The sequence below is a fragment of the Schistocerca gregaria genome, chromosome 2 (assembly GCF_023897955.1).
Source record: "Schistocerca gregaria isolate iqSchGreg1 chromosome 2, iqSchGreg1.2, whole genome shotgun sequence".
NCBI classification, from domain to species: Eukaryota; Metazoa; Arthropoda; class Insecta; order Orthoptera; family Acrididae; genus Schistocerca; species Schistocerca gregaria.
This window is the reverse complement of record NC_064921.1, coordinates 306,713,002-306,730,765: the sequence shown is the minus strand read 5'-3', so window position 1 is coordinate 306,730,765 and position 17,764 is coordinate 306,713,002. Positions and strand designations below refer to the sequence as shown.

Here is a 17,764-nt window from a genome sequence, read left to right as displayed (position 1 = left end):
GATGCAGAGTGTAAATGCATCTGGGATAAATATCGGAGTGTGCGCCGATTTGAAACACTTTGCAGATTAAAACTGTCTGCCGTACTGGGACTCGAACCTGGCACTGTAGACTTTCACGCACAAGTACTCTACTGACTGAACTATAAACTTCGCTCAACCAGGAAGATGCAAATCGACACACACTCCACTGCAGAGTCAAAATTAGTTCTGAAAACATCCCGCAGCCTATGGCTCTGTCATGTCTCTGCAATATCCTTCCTTCCAGGAGTGCTAGTCCTACAAGGTATGCAGAAGAACTTTTGTGTAGTTTGGAAGGTAATAGACAAGGTACTGGAGGAAATAGAGTTTTGAGAAAGGGTCATGAATCGTACTTGGATAATTAAGTTGGTAGAGCACTTGGGCACGTAAGACACAGGTCCCACGTTCTAGTCCCAATCCGATATACAGTTTTAATCTGCCAGGAAGTTCCATATTTATTATTAAGAATTTGTGCAATTCTAGTTTAATATTGATGTTTTCGTGTCATGGCAGTTGGTAATGTCACTGACTGCCGTTTTGAAATCATGTTTATGTTGCATTTTGGGGCTTGTGACACTAATGCTCAAAGCCGACGAATGGTACCAAAGGTTTTAGTTTATCCTAGTTTTCTACGCTATGCACTGAGTGACGTCACTGAACAGAGACCATATTTAAGTTACGAGCCCGCTGCACGAGCGGCGCATCGGGGATGACGTAACGCCGTTGCCAGGCAACCGGCCCGTTGCAAACGGGACGAGCTGGCTGGCGCTCGAGCACTTCCCCGACGCGTGTGACGTCACGCCGGAGAAAGCTGCAGCCCAGGCTATAGGCTACCTGTTGCTTCGCGGCCGGTCAGTGGACCACGCGCGGTTGCACAACACGCCCGCGGCACGCGGCCTTCACGGTTTCCCTGGCAATGCCGGCGATCAGCCGTGGAAACTCCCCCGAACGTCCCCTTTCGAAACAGTGCATTGTCTCAGCCTACCACAGCGCGAAAGCTTCGGTTTCGGATGGAAGCTTCACTTAAACTGCTCGACACCAGACCAACTCAGTGGTCTAACGGTTAGCACCGCTGCCTGCTGCACACGAGGTTCCAGGTTCTTTATGCAAGTCGCCAAATCTAGAGACTTGCACAAAATGGAAGGCATTAACCACTACTATCCGAGGCTTTGTGCTTACTGGTAGATAGAAAGCAGAATCTCAGCCCAGATTTGAAGAGGCAGTGTTGTCGAATTGGCAACAATTTTTTTTTTCTATTTCGATCCTATCAGTCAATCAAATGTTTTATTGCCTTCATTGTATACTGTACTATTACCCAGTGTGCTACTCACAACCTCCTCAAATTCTTATACACACTGCACCTTTCGTTGTCTCCAGCTAGTGAATCCACTATTTCCATTATAGCGAGTTCTGAAGAAATGTACAGTGTGTTACAAAACGATACCGATAAACTGCGAGGGGCTGTAGAGGGTGTCTTGTGGAACAAACTGAGCCCAGGAACCCGAATCCGAAAATTTCACACAACGACACTACAGAGCGTCGAAGTTATAGGTACCAGCACCTGTCACTAGGTAACCCGTTCCGCAGAAAACGTGACTGTGTGTGCTGACGGCGCGATGTCTCAAAAAACGTTGTTTGTTTTGCAGTGATCGCATCTGGTTGCCACGATCACCAGTGAAAAAGATGAGCTAGCTGCTGTGTAGACAGTTTTTGTCTCCTACGAATGCAATGCTCTGTTGCCTCGGTGGATGATAGTGTCAGACACGGGTCTCTGTTCGCAGATTATGTTTCTCCTGGAACCCTCTAAAATCTCCAGTGGTTTTCGTTATCCAGGAAAAAAAATGTACTCATGGAAACTGAAGCCACAGAATATTGCATTCGTAGGAGACGAGTACTGTATACGCAGAAGCTAACTCCATTTCTCCGCTGGCGATCGTAGCAATCAATAGAGATCACTGAATGACAAGCAACATTGCTGTATCTTCCGCGTGCGATCCGTCAGCATGCAAAGTCACATAAGCTGCCGAAATGGCTGCCTAACGGAAGACGACGAAACCTGTAGTTTCGACGCTCTATAGTGTCGTCGGATGATATTTCCGGACACAGGTTACTACGGTCAGTTTGTTCCTCAATACAGCCCCTGCATCTCTTCACAGTTCTTTAGTATCGTATTTTGACATCGTGTATGTCTAACAGTCTTCCAAAGGGTTCGATGTAGCCCACAACAATTTCATTTCTTCTGTCCCTCTCAGAGTAATGCTTTCATCCAATTTCCTCAATTATTTGTCGTAGACACACTACAGTTTTTGCCCTCCATGGCTATCTCTAGTAGCACGGTGGTAATTTCCCGATTCTTAACACATGCAATATCATCATCTTTATCAAATTTCTTACTCGGAGATTCTGTGGAGAACACCACATATCATATGTTTCGATTTCCTTCTTTGCCAGTTTCCCTACGGTCCACGATTCACTCTCATAGAATGCTGTTCATTGTCAGAAATTTATTCCTGAAATTGAGGCCACTTTTTGATACCTGTAGACTTCTGTTGGTTAGGATTGCCCTCTTTGCTGTCCCTCTTTACCGTTCTCCTCGCTTCGTCCTTGATACATTAGTTTGCTTCCAAGATAGCAAAATTCCTTCACTTCGTGGTCTCCAGATTTGACGCAACATTTTACATTAATCCCATTTCTGCTGCTGCTCAGCTTTAATTATTCGTTTGTCTGCTCTCAGTCCAAACACTTTGTCCAGAGAAAGACCACAAGGCAATATGATTTTTGAAACTTTTTACGTTTATGGTGCGTGAAATTGAAAACTGAAATTTCAAACTGCCAAATTCATTGGATGCAACCCCCAAAAATTCTCCAGAATATCGACTTTGAAGTTTTCCAAGCATCTTTAATACCCTAAAGGAAGGTACATACACACATCAAAAAAGGTTTTGCATTACCCCAGTTCCCAAAACTCCTGAAGGTATATGTTGACTGTGGATATTGTAACACAGACACAGTCCCTTTGACTGTTCAGAGATGTCACCAAACCCTCTCATTCATAAGAAGCACCTATTAGATGGACAGTCATTTCACCAGGAAGAAGCTACACGACTCGTGTTGTCTATAGTTCAACCATGCCTAGACGGTCAATACCGCTGTTCGATCACATCCGCATTGTTACTTTGTGCGGGGAAGGACTTCCAACAAGAGAAATGTCCAGGCGTGTCGGGGTGAACAAAAACGATGTCATTCGGGCATGGAGGAGATACAGAGACAGGAACTGCCCATGACATGTCTAGCTCAGGCCGCCCAATGGCTACTACTGCAGTGGATGACCGCTACCTACATATGGCTCGGAGGAACCCTGACAGCAACGCCACCATGTTGAATCATGCTTTTCGTGCAGCCACAGGACGTCGTCTTACGACTCATACTGTGAGCAATAGGCTGCATGATGCGCAACTTCACTCCCGACCTCCATGGTGTGGGGTCCGTCTTTGAAACCACGACACCATGCAGCGCGGTGCAGATGTGCCCAACAACACGCCGAATGGACCGATCAAAATTGGCATCACGTTCTCTTTACCGATGAGTGTCGCATATGCCTTCAACCAGACAATCGTCGGAGATGTGTCTGGAGGCAAACCGGTCGGGATGAACGCCTTAGACCACTGTCCAGAGGGTGCAGCAAGGTGGAGGTTCCCTGCTGTTTTGGGGACTCATTATCTGGGACCGATGTACGCCTCTGGTGGTCATGGAAGGCGCTGTAACGGCTGTACGTTGCGTGAATGCCATCCTCCGACCGATAGTGTAACCTTATCGGCAGCATACTGACGAGGCATTCGTCTTAATAGACGACCATTCGCGCCCCCATGGTGCACATCTTGTGAGTGACTTCCTTCAGCATAACGACATCGCTCGACTAGAGTGGCCAGCATGTTCTCCAGACATGAACCCTATCGAACATGCCTGGGATAGATCGAAAAGGGCTGTTTTTGGACGATGTGACCCACCAACCACTCTGAGGGATCTACGCCGAATCGCCGTTGAGGAGTGGGACAGTGCCTTGATGAACTTGTGGATAGTATGCCACGACGAATACAGGCTTGCATCAATGCAAGAGGACGTGCTACTGGGTATTAGAGGTACATCAGTCTGGACCACCACCTCTGAAGGTCTCACTGTATGGTGGTACAACATGCAATGTGTGGTTTTCATGAGCAATAAAAAATGGGGAAATGATGTATATGTTGATCTCTGTTCCAATTTTCTGTACAGGTTCTGGAACTCTCGGAACCGAGATGATGCAAAACTTTTTTTGATGTGTGTATTTCGAAAGACAGCGTGGCTCTATGCTAGGATGCTTATCTGCCACGTAGGGGTCCTGGCTTCATTTCCCGACCGATGAAAATATTTAAATTAAGTGTATGTTATACGAGCATTTCCGTGAAGCGTAAAATACAAAAAGATGAAAAAAGATCGTTAGCGTTTGAGAGTGATAATCGCTGGACCGCTGGTTTCGAGTCTCGTTTTAGCCATTAATTTTTTCTTTTTTCCAATCGGTTCGAATATTTATGTCATGTAAATAGAAAATTCATGAAATACATGTTAATGAACTGTAATTTTTGTGAAAAACGAATATCTTATTTATAAATGCACATCGAACACAAAAATCCATTTTTATTGCAATTATAAATTCTTAATTACCAACATTTATGAAACATCATAAACAAAAGTTGTTGAAATTTTAAAAAATTACAAATAAATTTTTGTTTCATTTTTATGTATTTTTAAGCTTTATGGGAATGCTTATGGAAGATGCCCCGTTGTTTAAAACTTTGACCACAGCTGGGAATGGAACTTTTTTTAACCATCATAAAACTTTATTCAATTTAGAGTGTACACACAAATAGCGCAACTACTAAGAAATTTTACATTATTTTTCGTTTCATCTTTTCGTCTTAAAGCTGTCCGCTTTAATTAAAAGTTCAGTGATATCTTGTCGGTGTTACTTCTTTTTGTTTTTGGAAAATTAATTTTTGCTTTTGCTTTCTCTTTTCTCTGCTACTGACTACGCTCTGGCACTGGCTACGACTTACGATGGCACTAACACAAAACAAGTCTCTCACGTCACACAATGTCTGCACTCTTGACGTTGGGCTGCACAAGTGGCAGGCGAGCATTCTACCATAGAACCACGTGGCCCATCAAGAAAATGAACGTGCTTTTGTCTGGAGCATTAAAACTGTTCGGATAACTTCGAGATTTATTTTCTCGAGAAATTTTGGGAATTTCTTCGAGATATTTTGGGTGATTGATATTTGAGCTGCGAACTTAACGTAACATACGACTAGAAATATACACTGCTGGAAATGGAAAAAAGAACACATTGACACCGGTGTGTCAGACCCACCATACTTGCTCCGGACACTGCGAGAGGGCTGTACAAGCAATGATCACACGCACGGCACAGCGGACACACCAGGAACCGCGGTGTTGGCCGTCGAATGACGCTAGCTGCGCAGCATTTGTGCACCGCCGCCGTCAGTGTCGGCCAGTTTGCCGTGGCATACGGAGCTCCATCGCAGTCTTTAACACTGGTAGCATGCCGCGACAGCGTGGACGTGAACCGTATGTGCAGTTGACGGACTTTGAGCGAGGGCGTATAGTGGGCATGCGGGAGGCCGGGTGGACGTACCGCCGAATTGCTCAACACGTGGGGCGTGAGGTCTCCACAGTACATCGATGTTGTCGCCAGTGGTCGGCGGAAGGTGCACGTGCCCGTCGACCTGGGACCGGATCGCAGTGACGCACGGATGCACGCCAAGAACGTAGGATCCTACGCAGTGCCGTAGGGGACCGCACCGCCACTTCCCAGCAAATTAGGGACACTGTTGCTCCTGGGGAATCGGCGAGGACCATTCGCAACCGTCTCCATGAAGCTGGGCTACGGTCCCGCACACCGTTAGGCCGTCTTCCGCTCACGCCCCAACATCGTGCAGCCCGCCTCCAGTTGTGTCGCGACAGGCGTGAATGGAGGGACGAATGGAGACGTGTCATCTTCAGCGATGAGAGTCGCTTCTGCCTTGGTGCCAATGATGGTCGTATGCGTGTTTGGCACCGTGCAGGTGAGCGCCACAATCAGGACTGCAATATGACCGAGGCACACAGGGCCAACACCCGGCATCATGGTGTGGGGAGCGATCTCCTACACTGGCCGTACACCTCTGGTGATCGTCGAGGGGACACTGAATAGTGCACGGTACATCCAAACCGTCATCGAACCCATCGTTCTACCATTCCTAGACCGGCAAGGTAACTTGCTGTTCCAACAGGACAATGCACGTCCGCATGTATCCCGTGCCACCCAACGTGCTCTAGAAGGTGTAAGTCAACTACCCTGGCCAGCAAGATCTCCGGATCTGTCCCCCATCGAGCATGTTTGGGACTGGCTGAAGCATCGTCTCACGCGGTCTGCACGTCCAGCACGAACGCTGGTCCAACTGAGGCGCCAGGTGGAAATGGCATGGCAAGCCGTTCCACAGGACTACATCCAGCATCTCTACGATCGTCTCCATGGGAGAATAGCAGCCTGCATTGCTGCGAAAGGTGGATATACACTGTACTAGTGCCGACATTGTGCATGCTCTGTTGCCTGTGTCTATGTGCCTGTGGTTCTGTCAGTGTGATCATGTGATGTATCTGACCCCAGGAATGTGTCAATAAAGTTTCCCCTTCCTGGGACAATGAATTCACGGTGTTCTTATTTCAATTTCCAGGAGTGTATAAACACACACACAATCTGATTTGCGCGTGGACTGCTTGCCAGTAGGCTGTTTATCTATTTAGCGGGTCCTATAAACTTTCCCTCACTCTGCCTAACGTTCAAGTTGCGCACTGCTTTGATGTCTCAGCTGTCGTGCGAACACGGACGCTACACTGCAGCGGGTTGCATTCAGTTATATTAAGAGAGCCACTGGACAGACACACGGATGCCGCCGTGCGGTTTGTGTCTCCACAGCCACTTCTTTCCAGTTGCATCTTAAGCTGTTCCCTCCTCCTCCTCCTCCTCCTCCTCCCCCCCCCCCCCCCCCCCACTCCTCGAGGAGAATTTACCTATCTACGGTCGCGAAGTAGTTGCAACCAAAGTATTTTCACTACAGTGTGCTGGTACCTATCTCTCTCAACATCCTTAGCATAGGTAATGGAGCGTTACCCAGGAGACCTTCGTCCTTTACGACAGCGCTGAGGCAAATTGCCGCGCGAGAGGACACTAACTCTATTAATAAGCAAACAGCTGTGGGAACAGCGCCGCCGCGACGCGCCTAACTGTTGAAGGCTGGGGTCCGTGACTCGCGGTTACGTCACAATGGCAACACCAGCACAAGGCCGTCCTTGGCGCCTTCTCAGCAGCCTCCTCGTTACCAGACGTACATGACCCGGTGGGCCGCAGCCAATGCTTCCGCGTGGTAACGCCCTGGGGCGCCGACTCATACCCCATTAGCGTAAAACAACGCGTGACGCCTCTGTGTAGGTTGTCCTAGAAACTGTGAGGACTGATTCCTCACACCGACACAAGAGAAAAACACACGCAAAAGTCCTTCGTTAAAGAGAGTCTCTCTCTCTCTCTCTCTCTCTCTCTCTCTCTCTCTCTCTCTCTCTCTCTCTCTCTCTCAAACATACATGCATCTTGATTTTGCATTTGCATTTGCAAAGAGCGGTCGCAAAGGCTTGATCATTGCTTCTAAACATACGTTGTTCTAAACATTGGTTTACTTCATCCGTATGGTTAGAGAACGTGGTAGCTGCTTTCGTAAATGACACCGTACGGAATGTTGCAACCAGCCACAAGTCTTTTAGATATAATTTTATCGTACCGTTACTAGTTCCGGGTCTAAGCCCATCGTCAAACGCTAAAGTTGATTTCTTAGCAGTCTTTATACATTTGTCCTAAAATGTAACGAAGTCTTGTGATTACATAGTTTACAAAAGGTTTTACATTGTATATCAGCTCTAAACATTGTACTTACATCATGAAATGCTCTCGATTACATAATACGCTGAAGCGCCAAAGAAACTTGTATTAGCATGCGTATTCAAATACAGAGAGATGTAAACAGGCAGAATGCGGAGTTGCAGTCGGCAGAGCCTGTATGGTGCAATTGTTATACCGGTTACGGCTGCTACAGTGGCAGGTTGTCGAGATTTAAGTGAGTTTGAACGCCGTGTTACAGTAGGGGCACGAGCGATGAGACACAGGATCTCCGATGTAGTGATGAACTGGGGATTTTCCCGTACAACCACTTCAAGAGTGTACCGTGAATATCAGGAATCCGGTAAAACATCAAATCTATGATATCGCTACAAACGGAAAAAGATCATGCAACAACGGCACCAACGATGACGCAAGAGAATCGTACAACGTAACAGAAGTGCACCCCTTCCGCAAATTGCTACAGATTTCAATGTTGGGCCGTCAACAAGTGTCAGCGTGCGAACCACTCAACGACACATCATCGATGCGGACTTTCGGAGCCGAAGGCCCACTCGTGCAGCCTACCATTGACGACTGCACAAGACAAAGCTTTAAGCCTCGCTGAGCCCGTCAACACCGACACTGCAGTGTTGATGACTGGAAACATGTTGCCTGGTCGGACGAGTCTCGCTTCAAATTGTACCGAGCGGATGGATGTGTACGGGTATGGAGACAACCTCATGAACCCATGCACCCCGCATGTCAGCAGGGTACTGTTCAAGTTGGTGGAGACTCTCTAGCGGAGTGGGTCACGTGCAGATGGAGTGATATGAGACCCCATACGACTCTGACAGGTGACGCGTACGTAAGCATCCTGTTCAAATGGTTCAAATGGCTCTGAGCACTATGCGACTTAACTTCTGAGGTCATCAGTCGCCTAGAACTTAGAACTAATTAAACCTAACTAACCTAAGGACATCACACACATCCATTCCCGAGGCAGGATTCGAACTTGCGACCGTAGCGGTCGCTCGGCTCCAGACTGTAGAGCCTAGAACCGCACGGCCACTCCGGCCGGCTAAGCACTCTTTGTGATCCTCTGCATCCATTCATGTCCATTGTACATTCCGACGGACTTGGTAAATTCCAGTAGGACAATGCGACGCCCCACACGTCCAGAATTGCTACAGAGTGGCTCCAGGAACACTCTTCTGAGTGTAAATGCGTCCACTGGCCACCAAACTCCCCAGACATGAACATTATTGAGCATATCTGATGCCTTGCAACGTGCGGTTCAGAAGATGTCTCCACCCCGTCGTTCTCTTACTGATTTGTAGAGAGCGGTGCAGGATTCATAGTGGCGGTTCTATTCAGCACTCCTTCAGACATTAGTCGAGTCCATACCACGTCGTGTTGTTGCACTTCTGCGTGCTCGCGAGGGCCCTATACGATATTAGGCAGGTGTACCAGTTTCTTTGGTTCTTCAGTGTATAAGGGAGAGATGTGATTCTCTTTTCAGATCCGTGCTCATCCTTGAGCTAAACTAAATTCACGATGGCGGATACATTTGTTTACATCGGATGCTGATTTGATGAGCTAAAGGTGTATGCAGATGGACGTACATCTAGAGTTCCTGCAGAGATACCTCTTCGCAGTACAGATAATTTCAAAGCTATAAACTTAATTATGTTTGAAAAATGCTGGTAACTTCCAAAGAAGAATATTCTCTCCTTCGGTTAATTATTATTTCTATCATTTGAAATTCTGAGAGTTGTATGAAATTTTGGAGAACCATTTTGTTTCTTAATCGTAGTTCATCATTCCGGATGCAGTCATGTTTACTGTGACTGTGGTCGTATATTTCTAATTCTTGTGACAAATTCATTCGTACCTTTGTTTCCGCAAGATGTAATCTTGCTAAGTTTTCTTCGATTCTTATCTCTGCGTTTCCGTGTTGACCCAAGTGAGCAACGAAATCTGATTTATGTAGATTGTTCAGCCAGAGAGCATCGACGTGTTCTAGGTATCGTACGCTGAAATTCCTGGATGTGGTAGATAGAGCCATCTTTTTTACTGTATTTGTTTTTAATTATGTTGTCAAGTTTTGACGGTCTCGTTATTGTGAGCTATTAGTTCTTCGTAATATCAATTGAACAGCCGATATAAACAAAAGTATCCGCCATCTTTTATTTAGTCCAGCTCAAGGACCAGCATGCATCGATAAAGAGTATCAAACATCTCTCTTATAATGTGTAAAAAGAGACCTTTTCAAGAAGCAAGTACGATGTATAGAGCTTAAAAACATATTAAAACAGTCTCGACCGCAATAAAATATTTATTTATAATGTACCGGTTTCGTTGAGAATGTGACCCTCTTCAGACCATATCTATCATTATAGTAGGCGATGGAGATGAACGGAGCACAATATGTCTTCGTGATGGCATGCTGATAAAATGTCTGCACACCAGTTTTAGGTGGCCCACAGGAATAGGTTTGAGGAAACATGCATGCTGGGGATTGTAGGTACAACCCAACATGCCGAATAATGTGACTAAAATGTGCTGGAGCCCCCTCTACCTGTATACAGAACAAGCCACAGAGCGGTGCACCGCGGTGAGTACTTCTGGTACCAGAGTAACTCACCTGGCCGGCCCCCGCTCCCTCCCCCTTTTCACTGTACCATTCACGCGGGAAAAACGACCGTAGTTTTAAGTTTTAACTGATTCAGGTATCTATCTTCATTCATGATATTCCTATGAAATCAAATGAATCTCTTTGAAACATCCTGTAGTTTCTAGGAAGAATATTTGCCAGACCAGCACTCGAATTTCTGCCTTTGCCCTTCGTGGGTAACGCTATTGCCAACTGAGCCAGCATAGCACGCTTCATGTGGTCACCGCTCTGCCTCACTTACGAAAGACATTCGAGTATAATGGTGTACATAGATTCAACAAAACTTCTCCGTACATCAATCTTCTGGTGGACACCGTGACCACGGCTGTTACTTTATCTGTTAAGCTGTAACGATATCACCAACAGTTGTGTTTACTGGTTTATTTGTATGCAGATGGTTTCGGTCTTACAATACACAATCTTCAGGATCCGCTATGCGTCTTGTTTATAAACAAAACATACCTGTTGTTCTGAAATCCGATCCACCGGTAGCGCAGGTAAGGAACATCACAGGATTGGTGCCGAAAGAATGCTTAAACTCTTTTTGGTTGCTCTGTCGACTTTAGACTATCGATAGCACTCTCGGAAATAAACGTGTATCCAGCAGCCTTTCCAGTCATAAAGAAATATAACGGCTCTATTGCACACAGCATAACAGGAATTCCTAGAAACGCGTCGCGTTCTTTTTCCCGTTGTACTGCGTCGAGCAGTTATGTCGCGTTTGCTGTGAGTCATAGCCTTGGAGCGGTGGATAAGCAGTCCTGTTTTCATTGTTTCAGGAACTGCGCCCACCATGGAGCCCTGCAGACGTCTCGTGGCAGGGGCTGTCATCCTCAGCTGCATCCTTGGACTGAACGCTGCCGTCCTGAAAGGTTGGTTCTCCTATTACGTATGCTCAAAGAAGTTTCGGGCTTGCAGCAGGTTGTCGTTCAATACACACCACGATATTTCGAGTGTGCAGCAGCCTGCCATCCTCAGGTGAGCCATCGAAGACACGAAGACTTCCTCCGTTCACCAGTGTATTACTGCGCTGTGTGTATTCCGCACATGCTTTAAAATTAACTACACTACCCGACGGCAGCGCTCCCGTAGGTGGAAAGACGGAACTCAGCTGTCGTCAGGTTTGCCACTCACTGTGACCAGGCAGGCAGACAGTCGCATAACAAACGACAAAAAAATTAAAAGTTTTCGTTATTTCCCCCCTCATTTGTACTATGAAACCTTGATTCTTGGTAAATTCCATTATTCTAGGTCAACGGGAAGTACCCTATAGCTTTTGCTGAGACAGTTTGCGAGTATCAAAAAACGTGTCGTAAATGATCGTATCGTTCGATTGCATTGTCTTAGAAGCATCAGTCTTTTACACTGCGAAGAGAATAGTGTGTGATATAAATTTCAGCTTGATATGTCTACCCGTTCTGAGCAAAAGTGTTTTCAGCAGTTGTACATACAGATGGACAACAAAATGATCAGATAAGAAATCCATTTTTACCTATTGAGGTACGCAATCCTAAAAGGACGTGCTGTTCATTCATAGGGAATTAGATTAGGAAATGATACACTTAAAGTAGTAAAGGAGTTTTGCTATTTGGGGAGCAAAATAACTGATGATGATCGAAGTAGAAAGGATATAAAATGTAGACTGGCAATGGCAAGGAAAGCATTTCTGAAGAAGAGAAATTTGTTAACATCGAGTATAGATTTAAGTGTCAGGAAGTCGTTTCTGATAGTATTTGTATGGAGTGTAGTCATGTATGGAAGTGAAACATGGACGATAAATATTTTGGACAAGAAGAGAATAGAATCTTTCGAAATGTGGTGCTACAGAAGAAAGGTGAAGATTAGATGGGTAGATCACATAACTAATGAGGAAGTGTTGAATAGGATTGGGGAGAAGAGAAGTTTGTGGCATAATCTGTTGGTAGGACATATTCTGAGGCATCAAGGGATCACCAGTTTCGTATTGGAGAGCAGTGTGAAGGGTAAAAATCGCAGAGGAAGGCCAAGAGACGAATACACTGAGCAGATTCAGAAGGATGTAGGTTGCAGTAGATACTGGGAGATGAAGAAGCTTGCACAGGATAGAGTAGCATGGAGAGCTGCATCAAACCAGTCTCAGGACTGAAGACCACTACAACAACAAATAAATCTAAAAGAAAGGCACTCGACTTGACTAAATGTCTCTTTGGTGGCTAAGCAACATTACTTGATACATTTTCTTCATTTTGCATCTGTGCAAAAAGTTGAGATGAACAGGATAAATGAGATAACCAGTACGGTATGTACAGCATCTTTCAGACGCTCTAGAAATTTCCAAGGAAATTTAGTAATGCCCTCGGTACATTGTGTACTGTAATAACGCAGTTCCTTTTGTTTTGCAGATCCTGCAATAGTGGAATCTGCAACATTCGATGCAAAGTTCCCTGGTGCAGGTTACGGCAGCCCTGTCGTCGGTGGAGACCAACCTTCTGGCGGAGCTCTAAAATCCAACTTCAAGAGGTTCGTCGTCAGCAGAGGAACCCCGAACTTTGCCTCGACCGGAAATTTCCAGACAGTCGTTGGAAATCCCCGTGTAATAGACGATACTTCCTTGACGACGGACTCTGCACAACCGATAATAAATGTTCCGGCAGTGGGAACGTTAGTGGAACAGTCTAGCAACGCTCCCGACTCCAGCCTCACGGTTGTAAATGAAAGTCGCGAAATCTCCTCGCTGGATAACAAAAGCGGGGTCATACTTCCAAAACAATTGGAAGACATAGTCAGAGTTGGAGCCAAGTTTCTTCCCGACAGAAATGAAGCACGTGCAGATGCGACAAAGAACACTCCAGTCATCGATATCTCGCAATCTACCAGTAGCCGTATTGGTCAGGTGTCTAGCCAAGTTGGCGGCGAGATCGGAACTACAGCTGTTAACAAGCAGTCTACAGTGCTTACTGCTGTGACGCCAGTGGAAGAAGACAGAGGTGCGATGAAGTGGACGTACTACGAGACTGTTGTAAGTGATAAACAAGATTCGAGCGTTCCGCATATTGCTGACGTGGCCGCAACTGTAGAAATGGTGACTACTCTACCAACTGACTATTCTGTAGTGGAGGAAACAGCAAAGAATGAGAGCAAAGTATCTTTACCAATGCAGCCAGTGACCGAAAGACTGGATGACGTTGCAGAAGGAATCACGGTGACTGAGCCGGCAGAGAACTTTGACCATCAGGAAGCCGGCGTGACACCACGAGTCGACCACGACACCACTGTGCAGCAGATGGAATCTGAGTCGGTGAAGTTGATGGACGTGACAACTGAGACTGAGCAGTTTGTGGGAGAGACTACGGTTGTTTCGGAGGACTGGGGAATTCATCCTTCTGAGACGAAAGAGGCCACAGGGAGACAGCTGGAAGACAAATATTACCACCGTGACACCGAGCCGCTGTCGGAGGAGGACAACGAGATTGGCGGAAGTCACTTCGGTGACGGAGACGCAGACGTGGACGCCGGCGGTGACTGTTCGCGGCCGTGTGAGCTCGGGGCGCCACCGCGAGTCTGCAAGTTCACGTTCCACGTCGAGTGGTACCACACGATGAGCAAGGCGTGCTTCGGCTGTCCCAACAACGCGACCGACTGCGAACGACCGCACTGCGTGCCCGCCGATGGGATCGAACGGCCCATCATCGTCGCCAACAGGCAGATGCCCGGACCCACCATAAGCGTGAGTATCATCACGTTTTATCATAATTTTTATCATTCAGAAAGGGTGATTCGAATCCTGGTGATGGTGACAAAACTCGTCACCAGAATTTGAGCCGTACAAAAGATACTTGTTGGTTCAGTAAAAACTTGCGGGATGAGAGTCCACGGTCCCCACATAAAACTATCCTCTCCTATGGTGAGAAACATATTTGGAGGTAACGCCGTAGCTGCATGAAGGGCTCGAGGGGCTCCACAATTTAGAGAGCTTTATAGAGGGCATCACCATTCGTTATGTGATGGTAACTTCCAAAGATAATCAAGCAGTCGGCATCTGTAAATTCGACGGTATTCAGGCCCTTGATGCTACTGCCATTTTACCTCAGAAGATGTCTCCCACTTTCGGAGAAGAAACATCAAGGAACAGTTTTACATATTGATCAATATCTTTCTAAGCAGCCTCAGGGCGGCAGCGGCCGGCGCAGCAGCCATCCAGCCCGCCGTCTCGGAACTAACCCTCCTCTAACTTCTCCTTACTACAATTTACCGAAGTTAGTTTAAAAAAGCTATCTGGCTGTGTTTTCATCTGACCAATCAGGGTCTCAATGTTAACCTTACGCTCCGCCTACAAAAATTCTGTCTATCCAATGGGAAACGTTATACTTTTCGTGGTGGGGCAATGTTTTTAAAGTTTGCAACGTTACAGAGACGCTAAAAAGTCTCACGCTAAAACCTGCAGCTAGTGTGGACCTTTTAGCGTTATCGTAAGATCTATAATGCTCTTCTGGAGGGCTCTATCTTTTAACATGGGCTGGGGAGTGATCCTAATGTAACAGACACGCGAAAAAGTCTCACGCTAAAACTTGCGGGTGGTAGTGGCCCTTTTTGTGTTATCGTAAGATCTATACTGCTTTTCTGGAGGGCTCTAGCTTTTAACATGGGCTGGGGGTTGTCCTTGACATACCTGAGACGCGAAAAAGCCTGACGCTAAAACGTGCGGGTTGTATAGTTGTACAGGTAGGCTCGTGGCGTGGGTGCCCAGCCCCTCCCCACGGTTCTGCTCTCGGCTTCTGCCCTCGTTTCTCCCCTCGGAACTGCGTCTGCCTCACGGTGGGAAGGTACGACATGCATTTAGGCATTCTTGTGTTAGTCTGTGGTATTCCATTTGCTCACTCGTTACTCGTATTACTTTGGTTAATTTAATGTCACAATTTATTCGAAGCTATGTGACATACTACTGGATTTGCTTATCATGTCAGGGTTTTCATGTAAGGTGTTGGATTTGCCTGACACCTTACATCTTTCTGTCCGGAAATTTTAACTGAACTAAATACCCGCCGTCAAAGTTTACTCTGTATGATAGAGGCTTCTTGTTTGCTACTGAGATTCTCTGAGGTCTTATAGGCCTGAATCACTACCCTCTTATTTCACAGTAGTTTCCGCAAGCACTACATCAGATCATATACATTGTAGATGTACTGGTAAATTGATTCCTGCATCCTTGTGCGTGAAGATGGAGCCATTTGGCTTTAAAATAAGTTGCGTGTACTCTTAGAAAATAATGACTAAAGCTGGCTGAGTAAATAAAATAACCTGCTCGCATAGCTTAAAGCCCAGCGCCGATGCTTGCGAGATAGCAGGTGAGCCAACCTCCATCTAACACGCGATGCGATTAATAACAGATGGCCGGTGCACTGGACAGCAGGAGTGTTGTTTTCAGGTGGTTTTCTACACCTGTGGAGGCAAAAGCTGCCCTGATACCCAATCTCCATCATGGAAAATACGACATGCCACAGTTAAAATACGATAAGGCACAGAACTGAGTTTTCACCACATCATTTTATCCGTAATGGTTTGTGTACACTGCGACTGTTTTCCTAATTATCACTGAGGGAAAAAATTGCAACCAGACACACTTTCTGATCAAATCTTTATTTTGTCATAGCCAGTTTCGGGCTCAGCCCCTCGTCAGAAGGCAGCGAGGATGTCTTGCACTAATTTTACATTATTTTGGTCTTGAGGAAAATAGTATCTTCATGCATTACAGCGTAGGGGTCTCTATATGTTATATGGAGTATGCTGAATGACAAAATTTGGTTCAAATGGCTCTGAGCACTATGCGACTTAACTTCTGAGGTCATCAGTCGCCTAAAACTTAGAACTAATTAAACCTAACTAACCTAAGGACATCACACACATCCATGCCCGAGGCAGGATTCGAACCTGCGATCGTAGCGGTCTCTCGGTTCCAGACTGTAGCGCCTAGAACCGCACGCTCACTCCGACCGGCTGACAAAATTTACTAAATATAAATACCTGATACAGACCGTTGTGCTGTGACCCGCAAGAAAGAAAAACCTTTCCTCAAGCCGAAAATAATGTGAAATTTGAGGCGATACGCTTAGATCCTAAATCAGTTACGCAATGCTGTCATCAGCACCCCAGTGCTGTATCCTGTTGCAGGTGCTCTGCCACTGCCTTCCTCCAACCTTTGGACTGACAGATCCAGCCAGCTACATGGGGACCTACAGTTTAACGTGGATTCCGAACGACGGTGTAACTCGGCATTTTTCATATCGGCAAACATTACCAGAGGAAAAAGTAGTTCTTACCGACAGAGAAAAATCATAGGATTGATCGGGGATCGAACGCGAAATTCTTGGATTTGTAGTTTGGTACTTTACGACTGAACCACCGAGCCATACTCTCCACGCAGACACAAAGAGTTCATCAAAAAGTGTAACTGCTTGCGGTTTTTTCCCTTAAGCGATATTTAGAGGTTGCACCTTTCACGTACGGTTGGCACAGTCGACTTCTCTTCCTTAAGTTAAATGAAGACAGTGGCAATAGTGAAGTTTAAAATAGACTTTCAAAAACCAACAAAACCAAAAAACAGCGGAGTTCTTTTGACAGAATAAACACGAGAAAAGAAGCACTCCGTCTTTAGGGCCACAAGTGGCCCATCGGGACCATCCGACCGCCGTGTCATCCTCAGTTGAGGATGTGGAGAGGAGGGGCGTGTGGTCAGCACACCACTCTCCCGGTCGTTACGATGGTTTTCTGTGACCGGAGTCGCTACTATTCGGTCGAGTAGCTCCTCAATTGACATAACGAGGCTGAGTGCACACCGAAAAATGGCAGCGGCGATGGCGGCCCGGATGGCCACCCATCCAAGTGCCGGACACGCCCGACAGCGCTTAACTTCGGTTATCTCACGGGAACCGGTGTATCCACTGCCGTTGCCTAAACACGAGATAAGAGAGAGTGGATAAATAAAAATTAGGGATTAAAAACTTTTGTTTTCTTCCGTGAAGTTGGTAAACCTGATATCTCCACCATCATCTGTCAGCAAGGAAACTGCAAATGTCATTAGGTCTGCTTCCGCCTCTGTCCCAAATAGGTGTTTATCACTGGCGGCC

General features: G+C 46.3%; 1 protein-coding gene across 2 annotated transcripts in view; it reads left to right on the top strand.

The window, feature by feature from the left end:
- Window positions 1–17,764, top strand: part of LOC126336931 (uncharacterized) — a 796,951-nt gene that overhangs the window by 750,284 nt on the left and 28,903 nt on the right. The window contains exons 3-4 of one of the 2 annotated variants that reach the window (XM_050001104.1): window positions 11,372–11,533; window positions 13,043–14,367. In XM_050001104.1, coding sequence (XP_049857061.1) covers window positions 11,455–11,533; window positions 13,043–14,367 — 1,404 coding nt within the window. In that variant the 5' untranslated portion in view covers window positions 11,372–11,454. The remainder of the gene's footprint in view (window positions 1–11,371; window positions 11,534–13,042; window positions 14,368–17,764) is intronic. The other variant, XM_050001103.1, reaches the window with a different exon arrangement.